This window comes from Ranitomeya variabilis, chromosome 5 (assembly GCF_051348905.1).
Source record: "Ranitomeya variabilis isolate aRanVar5 chromosome 5, aRanVar5.hap1, whole genome shotgun sequence".
Classification (NCBI taxonomy): domain Eukaryota; kingdom Metazoa; phylum Chordata; class Amphibia; order Anura; family Dendrobatidae; genus Ranitomeya; species Ranitomeya variabilis.
This window is the reverse complement of record NC_135236.1, coordinates 218948538-218967664: the sequence shown is the minus strand read 5'-3', so window position 1 is coordinate 218967664 and position 19127 is coordinate 218948538. Positions and strand designations below refer to the sequence as shown.

General features: G+C 42.7%; 1 protein-coding gene across 2 annotated transcripts in view; it reads left to right on the top strand.

Annotated features, from left to right (window-relative positions):
- Positions 1-19127, top strand: part of ZNF280D (zinc finger protein 280D) — a 114237-nt gene that overhangs the window by 34891 nt on the left and 60219 nt on the right. For both annotated transcript variants that reach the window (XM_077263804.1, XM_077263803.1), the window contains exons 2-4: positions 9681-9828; positions 14012-14074; positions 14157-14515. In XM_077263804.1, coding sequence (XP_077119919.1) covers positions 9687-9828; positions 14012-14074; positions 14157-14515 — 564 coding nt within the window. In that variant the 5' untranslated portion in view covers positions 9681-9686. The remainder of the gene's footprint in view (positions 1-9680; positions 9829-14011; positions 14075-14156; positions 14516-19127) is intronic.

Here is a 19127-nt window from a genome sequence, read left to right as displayed (position 1 = left end):
TCGGCATCGTTGAAGACAGTTTCAACGATGCCGAAGTCATTCCCCTGATCGTTGGTCACTGGAGAGAGCTGTCTGTGTGACAGCTCCCCAGCGACCACACAACGACTTACCAACGATCACGGCCAGGTCGTATCGCTGGTCGTGATCGTTGGTAAGTCGTTTAGTGTAACGGTACCTTTAGCTCATAAGCCCAAAATGGGGTGACAGATTCCCTTTAATTTGACATGGGTTTCTATTTTCAAATTTGATTTTGAGTCTTTGGAAGCTGTCAAAATCTTCTTTCGTTTGAAGTGTTATCAGTTTTGTGAGCTGTAGCTGAAAAATAACAGTATGTGATTCAAAATTAATTTTGCAAGCATGCCTAAAGTGCATGTCCTAGCCTGATCGGCATCCAAACAGAAGGCAATAATGTCTTGATTTTCTTTTTAAGGTGTTAAAATGTTTCATTAGTGTTGTTACCAGAACAAATAGCGTTTAAAAAGGTCCTTACCTTTAAAAAATATATAGCTTTTTAAGTACCGTACTATGACATAACTGTAAAGTGTGAACAGGATCTTTTTTCAGACTATTACGTATGAAAACATGCAGTTGTTGGTAACTTTGAGTAGATTTTTCTTTTTGTCTTCATACATGAGAAAGAAAAGTGACATAGACTATTAGATATTCTCTTTAATAAAACACTAGTTGCAAAATGTTCTGTGTACAACTTTGTTTCTCACCATACCCCACAGACCTTCATTTGTCACCACACTCTAATAGTATGGGCACACTATGTCTGATAAGTGGATTTTGCCTATAAAAGCTGCCAAAAGAAGTGACTTGATCACTTTCCAGGCAGCTTCTGTTTGGAAGCTGATCATTAGTGTGCTTGTATACCCTGCCTAAACACTTTCATAGCCCTAGTTTCAGAAACCATCCCAATCCAAAACAAAGGATCATACCAATGACTGGGTGACAGACCACTCTACCTCCCTGTACCTCGGAACAGATCATAGAGCCCATCTCCAACACTATAAATGGGAAAACCGTATACTGTTTTGGATGTGCAGTATTTCCATTCACTATTCATGAGTGAACAGATTCTTCCTGACTTGATGTCGTCTAATGATATGCCTCTTCCCCAAATTGCTATTTCTATATCCTTTTAGGACTTTTCAATGGAAAACTGACTAAAAATCGGCAGCTTCATCCCCCTTCTCCCTGTCTTAAAAGGACCCTGTCACTAGGTTTTTGCTACCTAATCTGAGAGCAGTATACTGTAGGGGCAGAGACCCTGATTCCAGCGACGTGTCATTTACTGGTCTGCTTAGTGTCATTTATATAAAATCATTGTTTTATCAGCAGGAAATTATTACTAAATGACTACATGGCATCCTGCCAGGTATTCCAACTACACCCCACCACTGATTGGCAGCTTTCTGTGTACACCGAAAGCTGCCAATCAGGAAAGTTTTATTAATCCACATATATTACTGACTTAAGCAAAATAATAATTTTGCTTAGGTACATCTAAAATTATATATTTTTCTTTCTTTAGGCAGCTCTAAAACAGCAATGTTCGCATGAATGTGTTAGGCTCACTAGATGAGGTGGATCCTCAAACACCAAGGTCCATGTGGGCACACAGGTGTTGCTGCAGAAGGCAGTTAAGGCACATGGAAACTGGTAGCAGAGGTCCTGGAGACCGCATACAGGTACTGAGCAGGCCGTGGTGCACAGACAAACAAAGTCTTAATATCAAGAAACAGGTGTGTGTTTTGATAGGCCTTGTTGGTCCTGTTGGGGCTTGCGTCCGAACCCCACCACAAAACAGTATTCGGAGATATGTGCCAACGTGGCCATAGACTATAATGGTGCCGACAGAGCTAATGTGTGCTCTGTCATGCATCATTTTCAGATATGTACACCTACTAGAGAGGGACACCAACGAACTGGTGCCAGATCCAATGCACCCTCATATAAGCCTAGTTAGATGATCACATGGGAGCATGCCGGGCTATTTGCAAAGCCTGACGTGAAGCACAAGAAAGTTGAGCAGACCGGGTGAAGGAAGCAAAGCCTGAGTCCAGGACAGGTGTGTAAAAGAATGTTATGTTTGACTTCTGTAAGTGTATGGACACTTTGTGGCTGAAGACCACACCAGCATGCAGTTTTATATTGATTATTACGGGAAATGCTGTTTTGCAGCTATAATTGCTATTTACCTGAATTTGTGCATTCTTCAAAGAATGGACCTTTTATGGCTGCACAGTTTTGCTTGTAAACAGCAGTTCATAAAACCAAGCAGCTACTGACAGTCCATTCTGAGACTGCAAGGTGCATGCTTCATGTGTCCTAATTCTGATATGCTTGTGCAGTAAAGAAAAAAAATGATATCCGCTATGCAAAGATAAATACACATACTCACATTATTGATCCTCTCCACTCATGTTCTGTTGCTGGCTGATCTTCCTGCCGAACACCACATGTTACCTCTGTAGCAATGACCTCCGTGGTGTCTGATGCAGCCTGGATTGGTTATAGCCGCTACATGTCCCTGTATTGGAACATCTTCACTGCAGCGGGAAGTGGAGAATAGTAGACTACATCAGAATGGGAGTGATGTAAGAAAAAAAAAATCTTTGTGCACTGCTATGAGCTGGTTCAAACATCATTTTATTTACACCAGTGATTGTCTTACCGCTGTTTCTAAAATCAAGTCCTCCCTCTATCTGAAACTGAACCTGTCAAAAACTGAACTCCTCGTGTTGTCTCCCTCTACTAACCTACCTTTGCCTGACATTGCCATCTCCGTGTGCGGGTTCCACCATTACTCCAAAGCAACATGCCCGCTGCCTTGGGGTCATCCTTGATTCCGAGCTTTCATTCACCTCCCACATCCAATCACTGGCTCGCTCTTCTTATCTGCATCTCAAAAACATTTCTAGAATTTGCCCTTTTTTTACTTTCGACCCTGGAAAAACTCTTACTGTTTCACTTATTCATTCTCGTCTGGACTATTGTAACTCTCTACTAATCGGCCCCCCTCTTACCAAATTCTCCCCGCTCCAATCTGTCCTGAACGCAGCAGCCAGGATCATATTCCTCACCAACCGTTACACAGATGCCTCTACCTTGTACCAGTCATTACACTGGCTACCCATCCACTCCAGAATCCAGTACAAAACTACTACCCTCATCCACAAAGCACTCCATGGCTCAGCACCACCCTACATTTCCTCTCTGGTCCGTCTACCAACCTACCCGTGCCCTCCGCTCCGCAAATGACCTCAGGTTAGCATCCTCAATAATCAGAACTTCCCACTCCCGTCTCCAAGACTTTACACGTGCTGCGCCGATTCTTTGGAATGCACTACCTAGGTTAATACGATTAATCCCCAATCCCCAGTTTTAAGCGCTCCCTAAAAACTCATTTGTTCAGATTGGCCTACCGCCTCAACGTATTAACCTAACTATCCCTGTGTGGCCCATTAAAAAAAAAAAAAAAACATAATCAGGAGGTTTCTCGCATCATGTTCTCATACACTTTATTCAGTCAATAGCCCTCTGTGTCTGTACTGTTACATACTTAGGCAGTTAACTGGTTCATGCAGCTTTACATGAACACCCGAGCCTTACACTATGGCTGGTCCGAATAACTAAAGCAATTGTTACCATCCACCTCTCATGTCTCCCCTTTTCCTCATAGTTTGTAAGCTTGCGAGCAGGGCCCTCATTCCTCCTGGTATCTATTTTGAACTGTGATTTCTGTTATGCTGTAATGTCTATTGTCTGTACAAGTCCCCTCTATAATGGGTCATTCCATGTCAAGTGAACCAATGATTTTTACCACTATATTTTTAATTCTTTTGAGATTTTGTTATTTGGTAATAGTGTGTCAGAGAATGCAAAATGTGAAGAAAAAACACTTCTAGATTTTTTTTTTTTAATTATTTTTTATTGATTTTGAAAGTTCGGAAAAAGTGCGAATTTCAGTGTTGCCTGCCTTTACATTTCTCCCCATAACTCAGGCTAGAAAAGAGATAGAGAAACAAAATAAACACCATTCTACTCAGAACTGTACAGGCTTTCACCAGATATGTCACAAGAGTATCTTTAATAATATTTTACCTATGCGAACGCAAGCGCAAAACTTTAAAACGCATTTCCGAAAAAAACGTTTAATTTAAAAATTTTAAAAACTGCACATGTGCCACATCTGTACCAAAATACAAGCTGGGATCGTGATGGGATCATATTTAAAAAAATAAAACTATTATAGTGTCAGTTCAAAAATCTTGATTTCAGGTCTGTTCAGCCTGTGGTGTAGAAGTGTTGGGTCCATATTTACCAAATAATCCATGATTTTTAGATATTTCTATATTATTTTATTATGTTAGAGCTTAGAAGCAGGAGAGGACAGAGGAGAAAGCTTTGTTAGGGCCAAACCTGAGATAGAACAGGGGTAGACAGTGAATGCAGAGCAGATGACAGGCCGGCAGCTCCAGCCTCCACAGACCGTATTCACACCAAATCTTAACACCCAGGCAACTCCTCAAATGTAGGGAGAAAAATACTCTTAACATCCAGTTCATGTATTGTACAAACCAGGACTACAAAGAGGAGGAGAGTTTGTTATATCGGTTACAGGAAGCAGAACCCATCACAGGGACTCGGCAATACCGGACTGTCATCCCATGTAGTGGAAATAAAGACAGTGACGTCCATGAAGTGGTAGAAGGCGGCACAAGATCGGCAATGGATGACACAACTGGTTACGTGACCTGTGAATATGATTAGCGCTGACGGCTACTGGACTCTCCAAAGATTGTGAAAATGAAGACGTAGAAAGGACTTTTCTGCACTTTCTGGTCCAGCGCCGTCCTTTGTGTATCCAAGAAAATCAGACATTGTAAGGCCGGCCTCACACTCAGCGTATAAAAATACGGTCCGTTTTTTACAGCCGTAATACGCAGAAAAGTCCCCAAAATAGTGGTCCGTATGTCATCCGTAGGCAGGGTGTGTCAGCGTATTTTGCACATGGCATCCTCCGTATGTAATCCGTATGGCATCCGTACTGCGATATTTTCTCGCAGGCTTGCAAAACCGACATCTAATGGATTTATGTGCTCAAATGTTCGTTAAAAAAATATATATACAGTGTATGTGTGTGTGTGTATATGTATATGTATACACTCACCGGCCACTTTATTAGGTACACCTGTCCAACTTCTTGTTAACACTTAATTTCTAATCAGCCAATCACATGGCGGCAACTCAGTGCATTTAGGCATGTAGACATGGTCAAGACAATCTCCTGCAGTTCAAACCGAGCATCAGTATGGGGAAGAAAGGTGATTTGAGTGCCTTTGAACGTGGCATGGTTGTTGGTGCCAGAAGGGCTGGTCTGAGTATTTCAGAAACTGCTGATCTACTGGGATTTTCACGCACAACCATCTCTAGGGTTTACAGAGAAAGGTCCGAAAACGAAAAAAAATCCAGTGAGCGGCAGTTCTGTGGGCGGAAATGCCTTGTTGATGCCAGAGGTCAGAGGAGAATGGGCAGACTGGTTCGAGCTGATAGAAAGGCAACAGTGACTCAAATCGCCACCCGTTACAACCAAGGTAGGCCTAAGAGCATCTCTGAACGCACAGTGCGTCGAATTTTGAGGCAGATGGGCTACAGCAGCAGAAGACCACACCGGGTACCACTCCTTTCAGCTAAGAACAGGAAACTGAGGCTACAATTTGTACAAGCTCATCGAAATTGGACAGTAGAAGATTGGAAAAACGTTGCTTGGTCTGATGAGTCTCGATTTCTGCTGCGACATTCGGATGGTAGGGTCAGAATTTGGCGTAAACAACATGAAAGCATGGATCCATCCTGCCTTGTATGGAGCATCTTTGGGATGTGCAGCCGACAAATCTGCGGCAACTGTGTGATGCCATCATGTCAATATGGACCAAAATCTCTGAGGAATGCTTCCAGCACCTTGCTGAATCTATGCCACGAAGAATTGAGGCAGTTCTGAAGGCAAAAGGGGGTCCAACCCGTTACTAGCATGGTGTACCTAATAAAGTGGCCGGTGAGTATATATATATATATATATATATATATATATATATATATATATATATATATATATATATATATATGTATGTATGTGTATATATATATATATATATATATATATATATATATATATATATATATATGTGTGTGTGTATATGTATATATATATATATATATATATATATATTTTTTTATATTTATATTCTGTATTTATATTTAATTCAGCGCGATATATGTGAAAAGCCGGTAATTCAATTGCCGGCTTTTCATTTCTCCTTCACAAACCCGACAGGATATGAGACATGGTTTACATACAGTAAACCATCTCATATCCCCCTTTTTTTTGCATATTCCACACTACTAATGTTAGTAGTGTGTATGTGCAAATTTTGGGTGCTGTAGCTGCTAAAATAAAGGGTTAAATGGCGGAAAAAATTGGCGTGGGCTCCCGCGCAATTTTCTCCGCCAGAGTGGTAAAGCCAGTGACTGAGGGCAGATATTAATAGCCTAGAGAGGGTCCATGATTATTGGCCTCCCCTGGCTACAAACATCTGCCCCCAGCCACCCCAGAAAAGGCACATCTGGATGATGCGCCTATTCTGGCACTTGGCCACTCTCTTCCCACTCCCGTGTAGCGGTGGGATATGGGGTAATGAAGGGTTAATGTCACCTCGCTATTGTAAGGTGACATTAAGCCAGATTAATAATGGAGAGGCGTCAATTATGTCACCTATCCATTATTAATCCAATTGTATGAAAGGGTTAAAAAAACACACATTATTAAAAATTATTTTAATGAAATAAACACACAGGTTGTTTTAATATTTTATCTGTCACGTCCCACAAAGTAAATCCATCTGAAGGGGTTAAATCAATTTACAGGCAGGAGCTGTGCTAAAGCACTCGCTCGTACCTGTAAACCCCGGGTGCTGAAAGGAAAGCTGGGTGATCTGTACTTACATGAACTCGAGCGTGGGAACTTTTCCAAGGCTGCAGATCATGAGAACATCCAGCAGAGGGCACCTCACCGCGACTCAATGTAAGTACAGATCACCCAGCTTTCCTTTCAGCACCCGGGGTTTACAGCTCCTGCCTGTAAATTGATTTAACCCCTTCAGATGGATTTACTTCGTGGGACGTGACAGTTCATCAGAAGGTATGTATATTGTTGGTTTATTATTTTGCCAAGCGAGGGTCTTCAGGTGGATTGAGAGAGCAATAAAATATTAAAACAACCTGTGTGTTTATTTCATTAAAATAATTTTTAATAATGTGTGGGGTGTGTGTGTGTGTGTGTGTGTGTGTGTGTGTGTGTGTGTGTGTGTTTTAACCCTTTCATACAATTGGATTAATAATGGATAGGTGACATAATTGACGCCTCTCCATTATTAATCTGGCTTAATGTCACCTTACAATAGCAAGGTGACATTAACCCTTCATTACCCCATATCCCACGGCTACACAGGAGTGGGAAGAGAGTGGCCAAGTGCCAGAATAGGCGCATCTTCCAGATGTGCCTTTTCTGGGGTGGCTGGGGGCAGATGTTTGTAGCCAGGGGGGGCCAATAACCATGGACCCTCTCTAGGCTATTAATATCTGCCCTCAGTCACTGGCTTTACCACTCTGGCGGAGAAAATTGCGCGGGAGCCCACGCCAATTTTTTCCGCCATTTAACCCTTTATTTTAGCAGCTACAGCACCCAAATTTTGCACATACACACTACTAACATTAGTAGTGTAGAATATGCAAAAAAAAAAGGGATATGAGATGGTTTACTGTATGTAAACCATGTCTCATATCCTGTCGGGTTTGTGAAGGAGAAATGAAAAGCCGGCAATTGAATTACCGGCTTTTCACTAACACCGCTGCGTATTTCTCGCAAGTTACACTGCTGGTCCGTGTGGAATCCGTATTTTTCTCGCCCCCATAGACTTTCATTGGCGATTTTTTTTTTTTATTATTATTTTTTTTTTTTTTTTGCGCAATACGGTGACAAACGCAGCATGCTGCGATTTTCTACGGCCGTACAAGACCGTATATTACGGATGCGTAATATATGGCAGATAGGAGCTGGGCCATAGAGATTCATTGGGCCGTGTGTAATGCGAATTTTACGGACGTAGTTTATGCGCTCATACGTCCGTAAAACTCGCTAGTGTGAGGCCGGCCTAAAAGTGAACAAAAAACAGATATAACTTAGGTGGAGCCGAGCACCATGACAGGCCATACATACTGTGACAGAGAAGGAAATGGCCATTGCTAGTGAGCGCTTATGGACAAGATGACATTTCACCCACTAGATGGCACACATTGTTGATAAAAGGCCACTGTAAAAACCTACTATTAACTGATTAGTTCATATTTTATAGTACGAGGATTTAATTACTGTACTATTCTTCTTAAACACTTCAGAAATGACATGTTTAGTGATTTAGTTGAAAAAAATTGTTCCATGTATAAATAGGTGGTAGAAATATTGGTTCTTTTAATCTTGTTTTTAACATATAATTAGGATCAGACTGTATTTAGAAAATCACACTTGAGGATGTGATCACCTTTTATCTTTTGGCTTGTTCAATGAATTCAGGTTGAAAATGCTGAGCAAGTTGTTATGATGATTAAGATGTATTTATTCTGGCACTTCGGGATTTGTTTTTTGCGTTTCTTTATTGTTACATATAAATGTTGAATGCAATAAGTTGTAATTTGAAAAGAAAAAGGGAAGAAACTCACACAAACATAAAATCAGATGATTCAAGGCTTAAAAAAAAATACAAATGCGATAGGTCCCAAGTTGAATCCCTGTACAAATATAAACAAGGACACAAGTAACACACATGCGTGTTTTCACAATTTTAAAACATACGTTTTTTTCAGAATTGCGCATCAAAATGTTTAATTTGATTTCACCAAAACAAAATATAAAGAAACAGTCTTGTGACATATCAAATGAAAGCCGGTACTGTTCTGAGAAAAATGATGCCTCTCCCACCTCTATATCTTAATTCTAGCCAGAGATATGATAAAAAATGTAAAGCCATACCAGGCCAAAATCTGCGCTTTTTTAAAACTTTAAAAATCTGTAAAAAATTAACTGATGAAGAAAAAAATTCTAAACTTTTAATTTGTAATTAACTAAAGTTGTACTTCATAAAAACAAAAAATAAAAAAAATCTAAAGACGTCAGGTAAAAAAAATATTCATATTTGGATCACTTGATATGGAATGACCCTAATTTGAAAAGCGCTGCGGAATATGTTAGTGCTATATAAATAAAATTATTTATTATTACTGGGAGCCATTTTGCGCTAGGACTGTATGGTGTCTTACATGAGTCACCTTCAAATCACAGGATAGTTGTGTTCACCCCTCAGGTTAACTTTACCCTATGAAAAATGAAATCAAGCACTATTTGATCACTGGGGAAAGAAAAACCTGTAACATTGGAGCCCTAGGTAAAAGGAAAATTGTGTAGCATGCTCCATTTCATGCCTTTTGGGTCCTTTGCTGTGTAACATCCTCTGTTTTGTTTACCCACAATTTCATGATCTGTAAATATTATTTTGCAAAATATTGAATTGTCAGCTTACTTCTTGATTATTAACGTTCCATTGATTGTGCTTATTTAGTAAACAATGGCCGAATTATTAATGGAATGTGAAGAAGAAGAGCTAGAACCATGGCAGCAAAAGTCTAAAGCTATTGTGATTGATGATGAAGATGATGACGAACCAATTTTTGTTCGAGAGATTAGTGTTTCACAGACAACCAATACAAGTAAGGCTTCTTTACTTCTATATTAAGGGTAAATAATTGTATTTACTAAATTGTTAGTTATGCCACGTTCAGGTTTTGTAAGTCAAATCCAGGAATGGGTAAAAAAATGCAGAAGTGGTGACATGTTTCTATTATACTTTTCTTTTCCGCTGATTGTTCCCCTGGTTTTTTGCTTACAAATGCTAATGTAAAACACTGATCAAATACTGAATGTGTGAACATGCTCTAAAACAAGTGAAATCTTAGGAGATACAGAGATGGACTACAACCTTATCCTCATGCACTGACAAAATAATGCAGTTTTTTATCAAAGCTGTTAAAGACGAGACAGAGTAACCTCTTATGGATGGGGCTATTTTGCCCATAATGGAAACACTTTTTTCACACGTACCGTATTTTTCGGACTATAAGACGCACCGTATTATAAGACGCACCCCAAATTTGGGGTGAAAAATGCAGAAAAAAAGATTTTTTTATAAGATGGGGGTCCGTCTTATTGTCCGAATTTAAGATCTCTTACCGGAGGGCAGGCAGTGGCAGAGCAGGGTCGCAGGAGGCATGGTGGTGGCAGAGGTGAGGTGATGCTGAGGTGCGGTGGGCGGAACGGCGTGCACCTGAGCAAGGTCCCATCCTGCTTAGGTGGGCGACGCCATGGCCTGGTGTCCATGGGGAGGTTGCTGTGGCGGTGGCAGACGTGCGGTCACTTCCTCAGGTGGCAGCGGCCAGGGTCCCTTCCACATTTGAGGTGACGCCACAGCAGTAGTGAAGGAGAGCAGCAGAGCTGGGTGGTTTTCCTGGTGGCGGCGGGCTTACCGGCATTGTGGCGGCGACAGAGGTGCGGGCATGATGTGGCACGGTGAGCTGTATGGCGTGAGTAGGTCCCATCCATATTTGAGGTGAATCCGCGGCCTGGTATTGATGGAGAGCAGCAGCGCTGGTGAGTTACGGTATTTTCCGGTGGCGGCGGCCATCTTGCTGAGGCCGCGCGTGCGCAGATTCACTACTCTGCGTCCCAGGGCTTCAGGAAAATGGCCACCGCGATCTCCATCTGCGCACGCGCGGCCTCCCGCGGCCATTTTCCTGAAGCCCTGGGACGCAGAGAAGTGAATCTGCGCACGCGCGGCCTCAGCAAGATGGCTGCCGCCACCGGAAAATACCGTAACTCACCAGCGCTGCTGCTCTCCATCAGTACCGGGCCGCGGATTCACCTCAAATATGGATGGGACCTGCTCACGCCATACAGCTCACCGTGCCACATCATGCCCGCACCTCTGTCGCCGCCACAATGCCGGTAAGCCTGCGTTCCGAATATAAGACGCACCCCCCATTTTCCTCACAATTTTTTTGGGGAAAAAGTGCGTCTTATATTCCGAAAAATACGGTAATTTACTTTTTTTTTTTTTTTTTTTTTTTATTGTAAACCTATCAGGGTTTATTGACACAATTATGGTGTATATAGCTTATCAACCAACTTTGTATAAATCTTTACAGGGAGAAATAGAAGAGGGGGGGAAAAAAAACAAAACCGTAATTCAGCAACTTGTTTTTAATGTTTTGAATATTATTTATTCATTTCCTGCACAAATAAAATATTACATTTATTCCGTGGGTCAGTGCTATTGCAGAAAAGAGATATTTGTAGTTTTTAATACTTTTTTGCCTTAACCCCTTTCTGACCTCTGACTGGATAGTACGTCCGAGGTTAGATCCCCTGCTTTGATGTGGGCTCCGGCGGTGAGCCCACATCAAAGCCGCGACATGTCAGCTATTTTGAACAGCTGACATTTGCGCCCAATAGTGGCGAGTGGAATCGCGATCCACCCGCCGCTATTACTAGTGCCGCTGACAGCGGCATTTAACTACCACCTCCGGCAGCGCGGCCAGAAATGCGCTCATCGCCGACCCAGTCACATGATCGGGGGTCAGCGATGCGTCTGCATAGTAACAAGAGGTCTCCTTGAGACATCTATGGTTGCTGATGCCGGCTTGCTCTGAGCACCACCCTGTGGCTGGCGCTCATAGCAAGCCTGTAATTAAGCTACATAGGAGCAACCTGATGATCGCTGCTATGTAGCAGAGCCGATCAGGCTATGCCAGCTTCTAGCCTCCCATGGAGGCTAATGAAGCATGGCAAAAGTAAAAAAAAGAAAAAAAAAGTTAAAAAAAAAAAAAAAAAGGAAATAAATAAAAAAAAAAATATATAGAAGTTTAAATCACCCCCCCTTTCGCCCCATTCAAAATAAAACAATAAACATATGGTATCGCCACGTTCAGAATCGCCCGATCTATCAATAAAAAATAAATAAATAACCTGATCACTAAACGGCGTAGCGAGAAAAAAAAATTGAAACTCAAATTACGTTTTTTTGGTCGCCGCAACATTGCATTAAAATGGAACAACAGGCGATCAAAAGAACGTATCTGCACCAAAATGGTATCACTAATAACATCAGCTCGGCACGCAAAAAAATAAGCCCTCGCCCGACCCCAGATCACGAAAAATGGAGACGCTACAGGTATCGGAAAAAGGCACAATTTTTTTTTTCACCACTTAGATAAAAAATAACCTTGACATGTTTGGTGTCTATGAACTCGTAATGACCTGGAGAATCAAAATGGCAGGCCAGTTTTACCATGTAGTGAACCTAGCAAAAAAGTCAAACAAAAAACACGCATGGGATTGCAATTTGTTTTGCAATTTCACCGCACTTTGAATTTTTTTCCCATTTTCTAGTACACGACATGGTAGAACCAATGGTGTCATTCAAAAGTACAACTCGTTCCGCAAAAAATAAGCCCTCACATGGCCATATTGACGGAAAAATAAAAAAGGTATGGCTCTGGGAAGAAGGGGAGTGAAAAACAAACCCGGAAAAACTGAAAATCCCAAGGTCATGAAGGGGTTAATCTGCAAATTGGCTCAGTCACTAAGGGATTCAAAAAATTTGGCCTGGTCAGGAATGTCAAAATTAACTTTGTCTCTAAGGGGTTAAGATAAGAGGTGAATGATGTGACAGGATTCACTTGTGCAGTATATACTAAAAAAAACACAGGCTGCTTTTTGAATGTTTTAACTTCATCTTTATATAACAATGGTTTTGTTGTGTGTTGTGTTTTTTGGTTTGTTTGTTTTTGTTTTTTTTTTTTTTTTTTTTTTTTCTTTCTTGTGCAGCGTCCAACCCGCAGCGTCCAAATGTTACAGCATAGTGGATGGGATTTCTTGAAATTCCATGTCCACTATGCTTGCGGAAACTGACATGTGGTGCGTCTTTCCAGACCGCAGTATATCTAACTATCTTGCGGAGATGTGAGTCTGTGCAAGATTGTCACCCGTACAATGTATTGGACGCAGTGATTCTGCATGGTTCAGTGATCACATTTGGATTCACCTGCGTTCAATAGACTTCAGCACTTTGGAGGCAGCAGACATGTGCTACGTACAAAGCGCTGCCAATTACGGACCGTGTGCACCTGGCCTAAGTTGCCAATCAGTGGTGGGGTTATAAGGAGTTAGTACATGGCGGCAGTATTTATAATAAAGCTACAACAAACAGTCCAGTATGTGACACATTGATGGAATCAGGGTCTCTGTCCCTACATTGTGCTGTTCCCCGATTAGATGGCAAAAGCCTGCTGACAGAATCCTTTTAATGTTTACTTCTCATTTTATTTTCCTCCTTTTTGTTTTGTTTTTTTTCTTCAGAATAAAACAAAAAGCTAAGTCATAAGTACTCAAAGCAAAACCCAACAGTATAATGTATAATTTTTAACTCCTGCAAGGCTACCCCAATAGGAGAGAACAGGATGGAGAGAGAGGGCATAGTTACCATAAATTATTTAACGGGTATAACTGGATGCCAAAGTTGCTAGCCACACTGCAGTCCCAGCCTGGCCGTTACTTAGGCAAGGAGCAACAGGTCCTATGCTGTACACTACTCCTTGCAAAGCCCTGAAGCTCCCGCATTGCTGGATCTGGCTAACTTCAGGCACTCGAAGCTTCTCCCTTGCTGCAGAGACAAAGCTGCCTGGAAGGATGTTCATTTCAGCGCAACCGTGTCCCCGGTCCAAACGGTCAGTCTTTAGGAGCGCTCCTGAAGATTGATCATGACAGAACCCTTAAATATGTGCTCTAATTATTCATGTCATGTAGTAATTTTCTGATACATGTGATTCATTTTAACAGGCAAGACAACAGGAGGGCAACATGGTTCTTTTGCACAGACAGAGAATGGTCTTCCTAACAGAGGTACTTTATACTTACAATAAATTCTTCATATGTTTTCTCAATTAAATGACTCATCTTCACTAATTTTAATCTTATATTGTAGGCAACAATTCATTTCCGATGTCTAATAACCACTACAAACCCCCTGCTGCAACACAGGCTGTAACTCAGCAAGTAAGACCTATGTACCAACCGGTTACTAGACCAACAAGTAGTTCTGCCACTGTTCAACCATTGCCGAGACCAGTTGGCATACAAGAACCTATAAGAAGACCTGCAGCTGGATGTATACCAGCTCAGCAGCCACCCAGAGCAAATCCAGTTATGCAGACTGTTTGTAGACCTCAGACGTTTGTTCCAAACCCTCTTCCAGTATGTAGAACTCCTACAATTCCTTCTGTGTCTCAGCCAGCTCCTCGACCGGTTGCTACCATCACTGCACAGCCAGTAATGTTAAATCAGGTAATGACTGATAGATCATGTTACACAGCAAGATATAAATATATCTGTACTCGTCAGGCTTGGGTCATGCTTCCTTTTTGTTAAGACAGAAAAATGTATCTGGCAGCACCTATCTGTCCTGTCAACAAAACAATGATCAAATATACTAAAATATATTTCTGATAAAAGTTTTTTTTCTAAATTTGTAGGTTTTAATCTTAAAACTACTTAAATGCTCTCTATATAGCCACATTTTGGACCTGCATAACGTTCTTTATGCTGTGTAATAAACTAAAAAGTTAGAGGGGGAAATTCAATCAATATGGTTCCCTTATACTGTATGTTGGGTCTCACTCAGACGACCTATCTACTATATAATTGTCTAAGGGTCACTTCCGTCTTTCTGTCTGTCTTTCTGTCTGTCTGTCACGGATATTCATTGGTCGCGGCCTCTGTCTGTCATGGAAATCCAAGTCGCTGATTGGTCGCGGCAAAACGGCCGCGAGCAATCAGCGACGGGCACAGTCCGGCGGCAAAATGGCCGCTCCTTCCTCCCCACAGTCAGTGCCCGCTCCATAATCCCCTCCAGTCAGTGCTCACACAGGGTTAATGGCAGCATTAACGGACCGTGTTATGCCGCGGTGTAATGCACTCCCTTACCGCTGCTATTAACCCTGTGTGACCAACTTTTTACTATTGATGCTGCCTATGCGGCATCAATAGTTAAAAGATCTAATGTTAAAAATAATTTAAAAAAAAAAAAATCGTTATACTCACCTGAGGTCCGTCGGCCCCTCGGATCCAGAACCGGCCTTTCCCGCTCCTCGCGACGCTCCGGTGACCGCTCCATGCATTGCGGTCTCGTGAGATGATGTAGCGGTCTCGCGAGACCGCAATGCACTTTTGGGACCGGATCGCGCGAGGAGCGTCAGTAACTGCTTCGCCTGGATCCGGGGCCAACGAAAGGTGAGTATATAACTATTTTTTATTTTAATTCTTTTTTTTTTTTTAACAGGTATATGATGCCCACATTACTATATACTACGTGGGCTGTGCAATGTACTGCGTGGGCTGTGCAATGTACTGCGTGGGCTGTGCAATGTACTGCGTGGGCTGTGCAATGTACTGCGTGGGCTGTGCAATGTACTGCGTGGGCTGTGCAATGTACTACGTGGGCTGTGCAATGTACTACGTGGGCTGTGCAATGTACTACGTGGGTTGTGCAATGTACTACGTGGGCTGTGCAATGTACTACGTGGGCTGTGCAATGTACTACGTGGGCTGTGCAATGTACTACGTGGGCTGTGCAATGTACTGCGTGGGCTGTGCAATGTACTGCGTGGGCTGTGCAATGTACTGCGTGGGCTGTGCAATGTACTACGTGGGCTGTGCAATGTACTACGTGGGCTGTGCAATGTACTACGTGGGTTGTGCAATGTACTACGTGGGCTGTGCAATGTACTACGTGGGCTGTGCAATGTACTACGTGGGCTGTGCAATGTACTGCGTGGGCTGTGCAATGTACTGCGTGGGCTGTGCAATGTACTGCGTGGGCTGTGCAATGTACTACGTGGGCTGTGCAATGTACTACGTGGGTTGTGCAATGTACTACGTGGGCTGTGCAATGTACTACGTGGGCTGTGCAATGTACTACGTGGGCTGTGCAATGTACTACGTGGGCTGTGCAATGTACTACGTGGGCTGTGCAATGTACTACGTGGGCTGTGCAATGTACTACGTGGGCTGTGCAATGTACTACGTGGGCTGTGCAATGTACTACGTGGGCTGTGCAATGTACTACGTGGGCTGTGCAATGTACTGCGTGGGCTGTGCAATGTACTGCGTGGTCTGTGCAATGTACTACGTGGGCTGTGCAATGTACTGCGTGGGCTGTGCAATGTACTGCGTGGGCTGTGCAATATACTGCGTGGGCTGTGCAATATACTACCTGGGCTGTGCAATGTACTGCGTGGGCTGTGCTATATAATATGTGGGCTGTGCAATATACTTTGTTGGCTGTGCAATGTACTATGTGGGCTGTGCAATGTACTGCGTGGGCTGTGCAATGTACTGCGTGGGCTGTGCAATGTACTGCGTGGGCTGTGCAATGTACTGCGTGGGCTGTGCAATGTACTGCGTGGGCTGTGTTGTGCACTACGTGGCCTGTTATACACTACATGTTATACACTACGTGGGCTGTGTTATACACTACGTGGGCTGTGTTATACACTACGTGGGCTGTGTTATACACTACGTGGGCTGTGTTATACACTACGTGGGCTGTGTTATACACTACGTGGGCTGTGTTATACACTGCGTGTGTGGGCTGTTATATACTACGGGAGCTGTTATAAACTACGTGGCTGTGATATATGCTATGTGGGCTGTGTTATATACTACGTGGCTGTGCTATATACTCCGTGGGCTGTGCTATATACTACTTGGCTGTGCAATATACTACTTGGCTGTGCAATATACTACGTGGCCTGTTATATACTACATGTCCGGCTGCGAACAATCAGCGACAGGCGCAGTCCGGCCGCGAATTGGCGCGGGATTTGAACCACGCTTCGCTAATTGGTCGCGGCCAGCCGAATCCTATGTATTCAATGTATTCTAAAATCTTCATAAATAAACTACATACATATTCTAGAATACCCGATGCGTTAGAATCGGGCTACCATCTAGTACATTTATAAAAACATCACCCAGAGAAGGTGCTAGATCCAAAAAATGAGGGACTACAATGTCCTGGGATTAACCACAAACTAAACCACTGATGTCATATAGCCAGATATACAAGTCATGAAATGGTCATAACAATAGTAATGTTAATTTTTCAAAATTTTAACACCACAAGAAATTTTGATATACAGGCTCATATTACTTGTTCAACTAAGGGAGTAATATATCATGCGGAATGCCCCTGTAAAAAGATTTACAATAATGCATTGAATACACAGGATTCGGCTGGCCGTGACCATTTAGCGAAGCGTGGTTCAAATCCCCCGCCAATTCGTGGCCGGGACTGCACCAGTCGCTGATTGTGCGCGGCCGGCCACGTAGTATATAGCACAGCCCATGGATTATATAGCACAGCCCATGGAGTATATGGCACAGCCCATGGAGTATATGGCACAGCCCACGGAGTGTACAACAGCCCACATAGCATATAACACAGCTCACGTAGTATATAACAGCCCACGCACGTAGTGTATAACACAGGCCACGTAGTGTATAACACAGGCCACGTAGTGTATAACACAGGCCACGTAGTGTATAACACAGGCCACGTAGTATATTGCACAGCCCACGTAGTATATTGCACAGCCCACGTAGTATTTTGCACAGCCCACGTAGTATATAGCAATGTGGGCATCATATCCCTGTTAAATAAAAAAAAAAAAAAGAATTAAAACCAAAAAATAGTTAGATACTCACCTTCCATTGGCCCCCGGATCCAGGCGAAGCGTTTACCGATGCTACTCGCACGCTCCGGTCCCAAGAGTGCATTGCAGTCTCGCGAGACCGCTACGTCATCATCTCGCGAGATCGCAATTCATGGAGCGGTCACCGGAGCGTCGCGAGGAGCGGGAAAGGCCTGTTCTGGATCCAAGCGGCCGACGGACGGTGAGTATATAACTTTTTTTTTTTTTTAAATTATTTTTAACATTAGATCTTTTAACTATTGATGCCGCATAGGCAGCATCAATAGTAAAAAGTTGGTCACACAGGGTTAATAGCAGCGTTAACGGAGTGTTATACCGCGGCATAACGCGGTCCGTTAACGCTGCCATTAACCCTGTGTGAGTGCTGACTGGAGGGGAGTATGGTGCAGGCACTGACTGCGGGGAGTAAGGAGCCGCCATTTTGCCCCCAGACTCTGCCCGTCGGTGATTGGTCGCCGCAAAACTGCCACGACCGATCAGCGACTTGGGATTTTCGTGACAGAAAGAAAGACAGACAGAAGGACAGACAGAAAGATGGAAGTGACCCTTAGACAATTATATAGTAGATTAATAAAATATAGTTTTATGTTGAAAGTATCTAGGTTGGAGACTCTTATTTTTTATTTAGAGGTTCTCATGGTGTGATTTGATTTAGTGCAGGTACTTTAACCCTTTTCTTACATGGGTTTAGTCATTTGGGGCAATCTTTTGTGATTGCATTTTAGATTGGTGCAGACATGGTAAAGGGAAAACTTGGGTTGAGATTCAGCAACGTTTTATAAAAATACCCCTTTCATCCTCTTCTTGATTGGAACCTGAATTTCTAAAAGGACTCAAGGACCACCCTACATTAGGGTCTATTCTCATACGCCCACCTGTTGTAAAGACCCAGTGGTTCGCTCACACATTATATTTCCGTTTTCTTCCTTGTATTTGGTCTTGTGGAATCTACTAGTTTGCTCCTGGATTAGATGACCCGGTTTTCCAATCATGAGTGCCTGATAAATCTTCATATAAGGCTGGCGTCACACTGGCGAGTTTTACGGACGTAAGAGCGCAGAAACTACGTCCGTAAAACTCGCAAAATAAACGGCACAATTATTCTCAATGGGGCTGCTCCTATTAGCCGTATATTACGGTTCAGTATTATACGGCGTTCTACGGCCGTACAAAATCGCAGCATG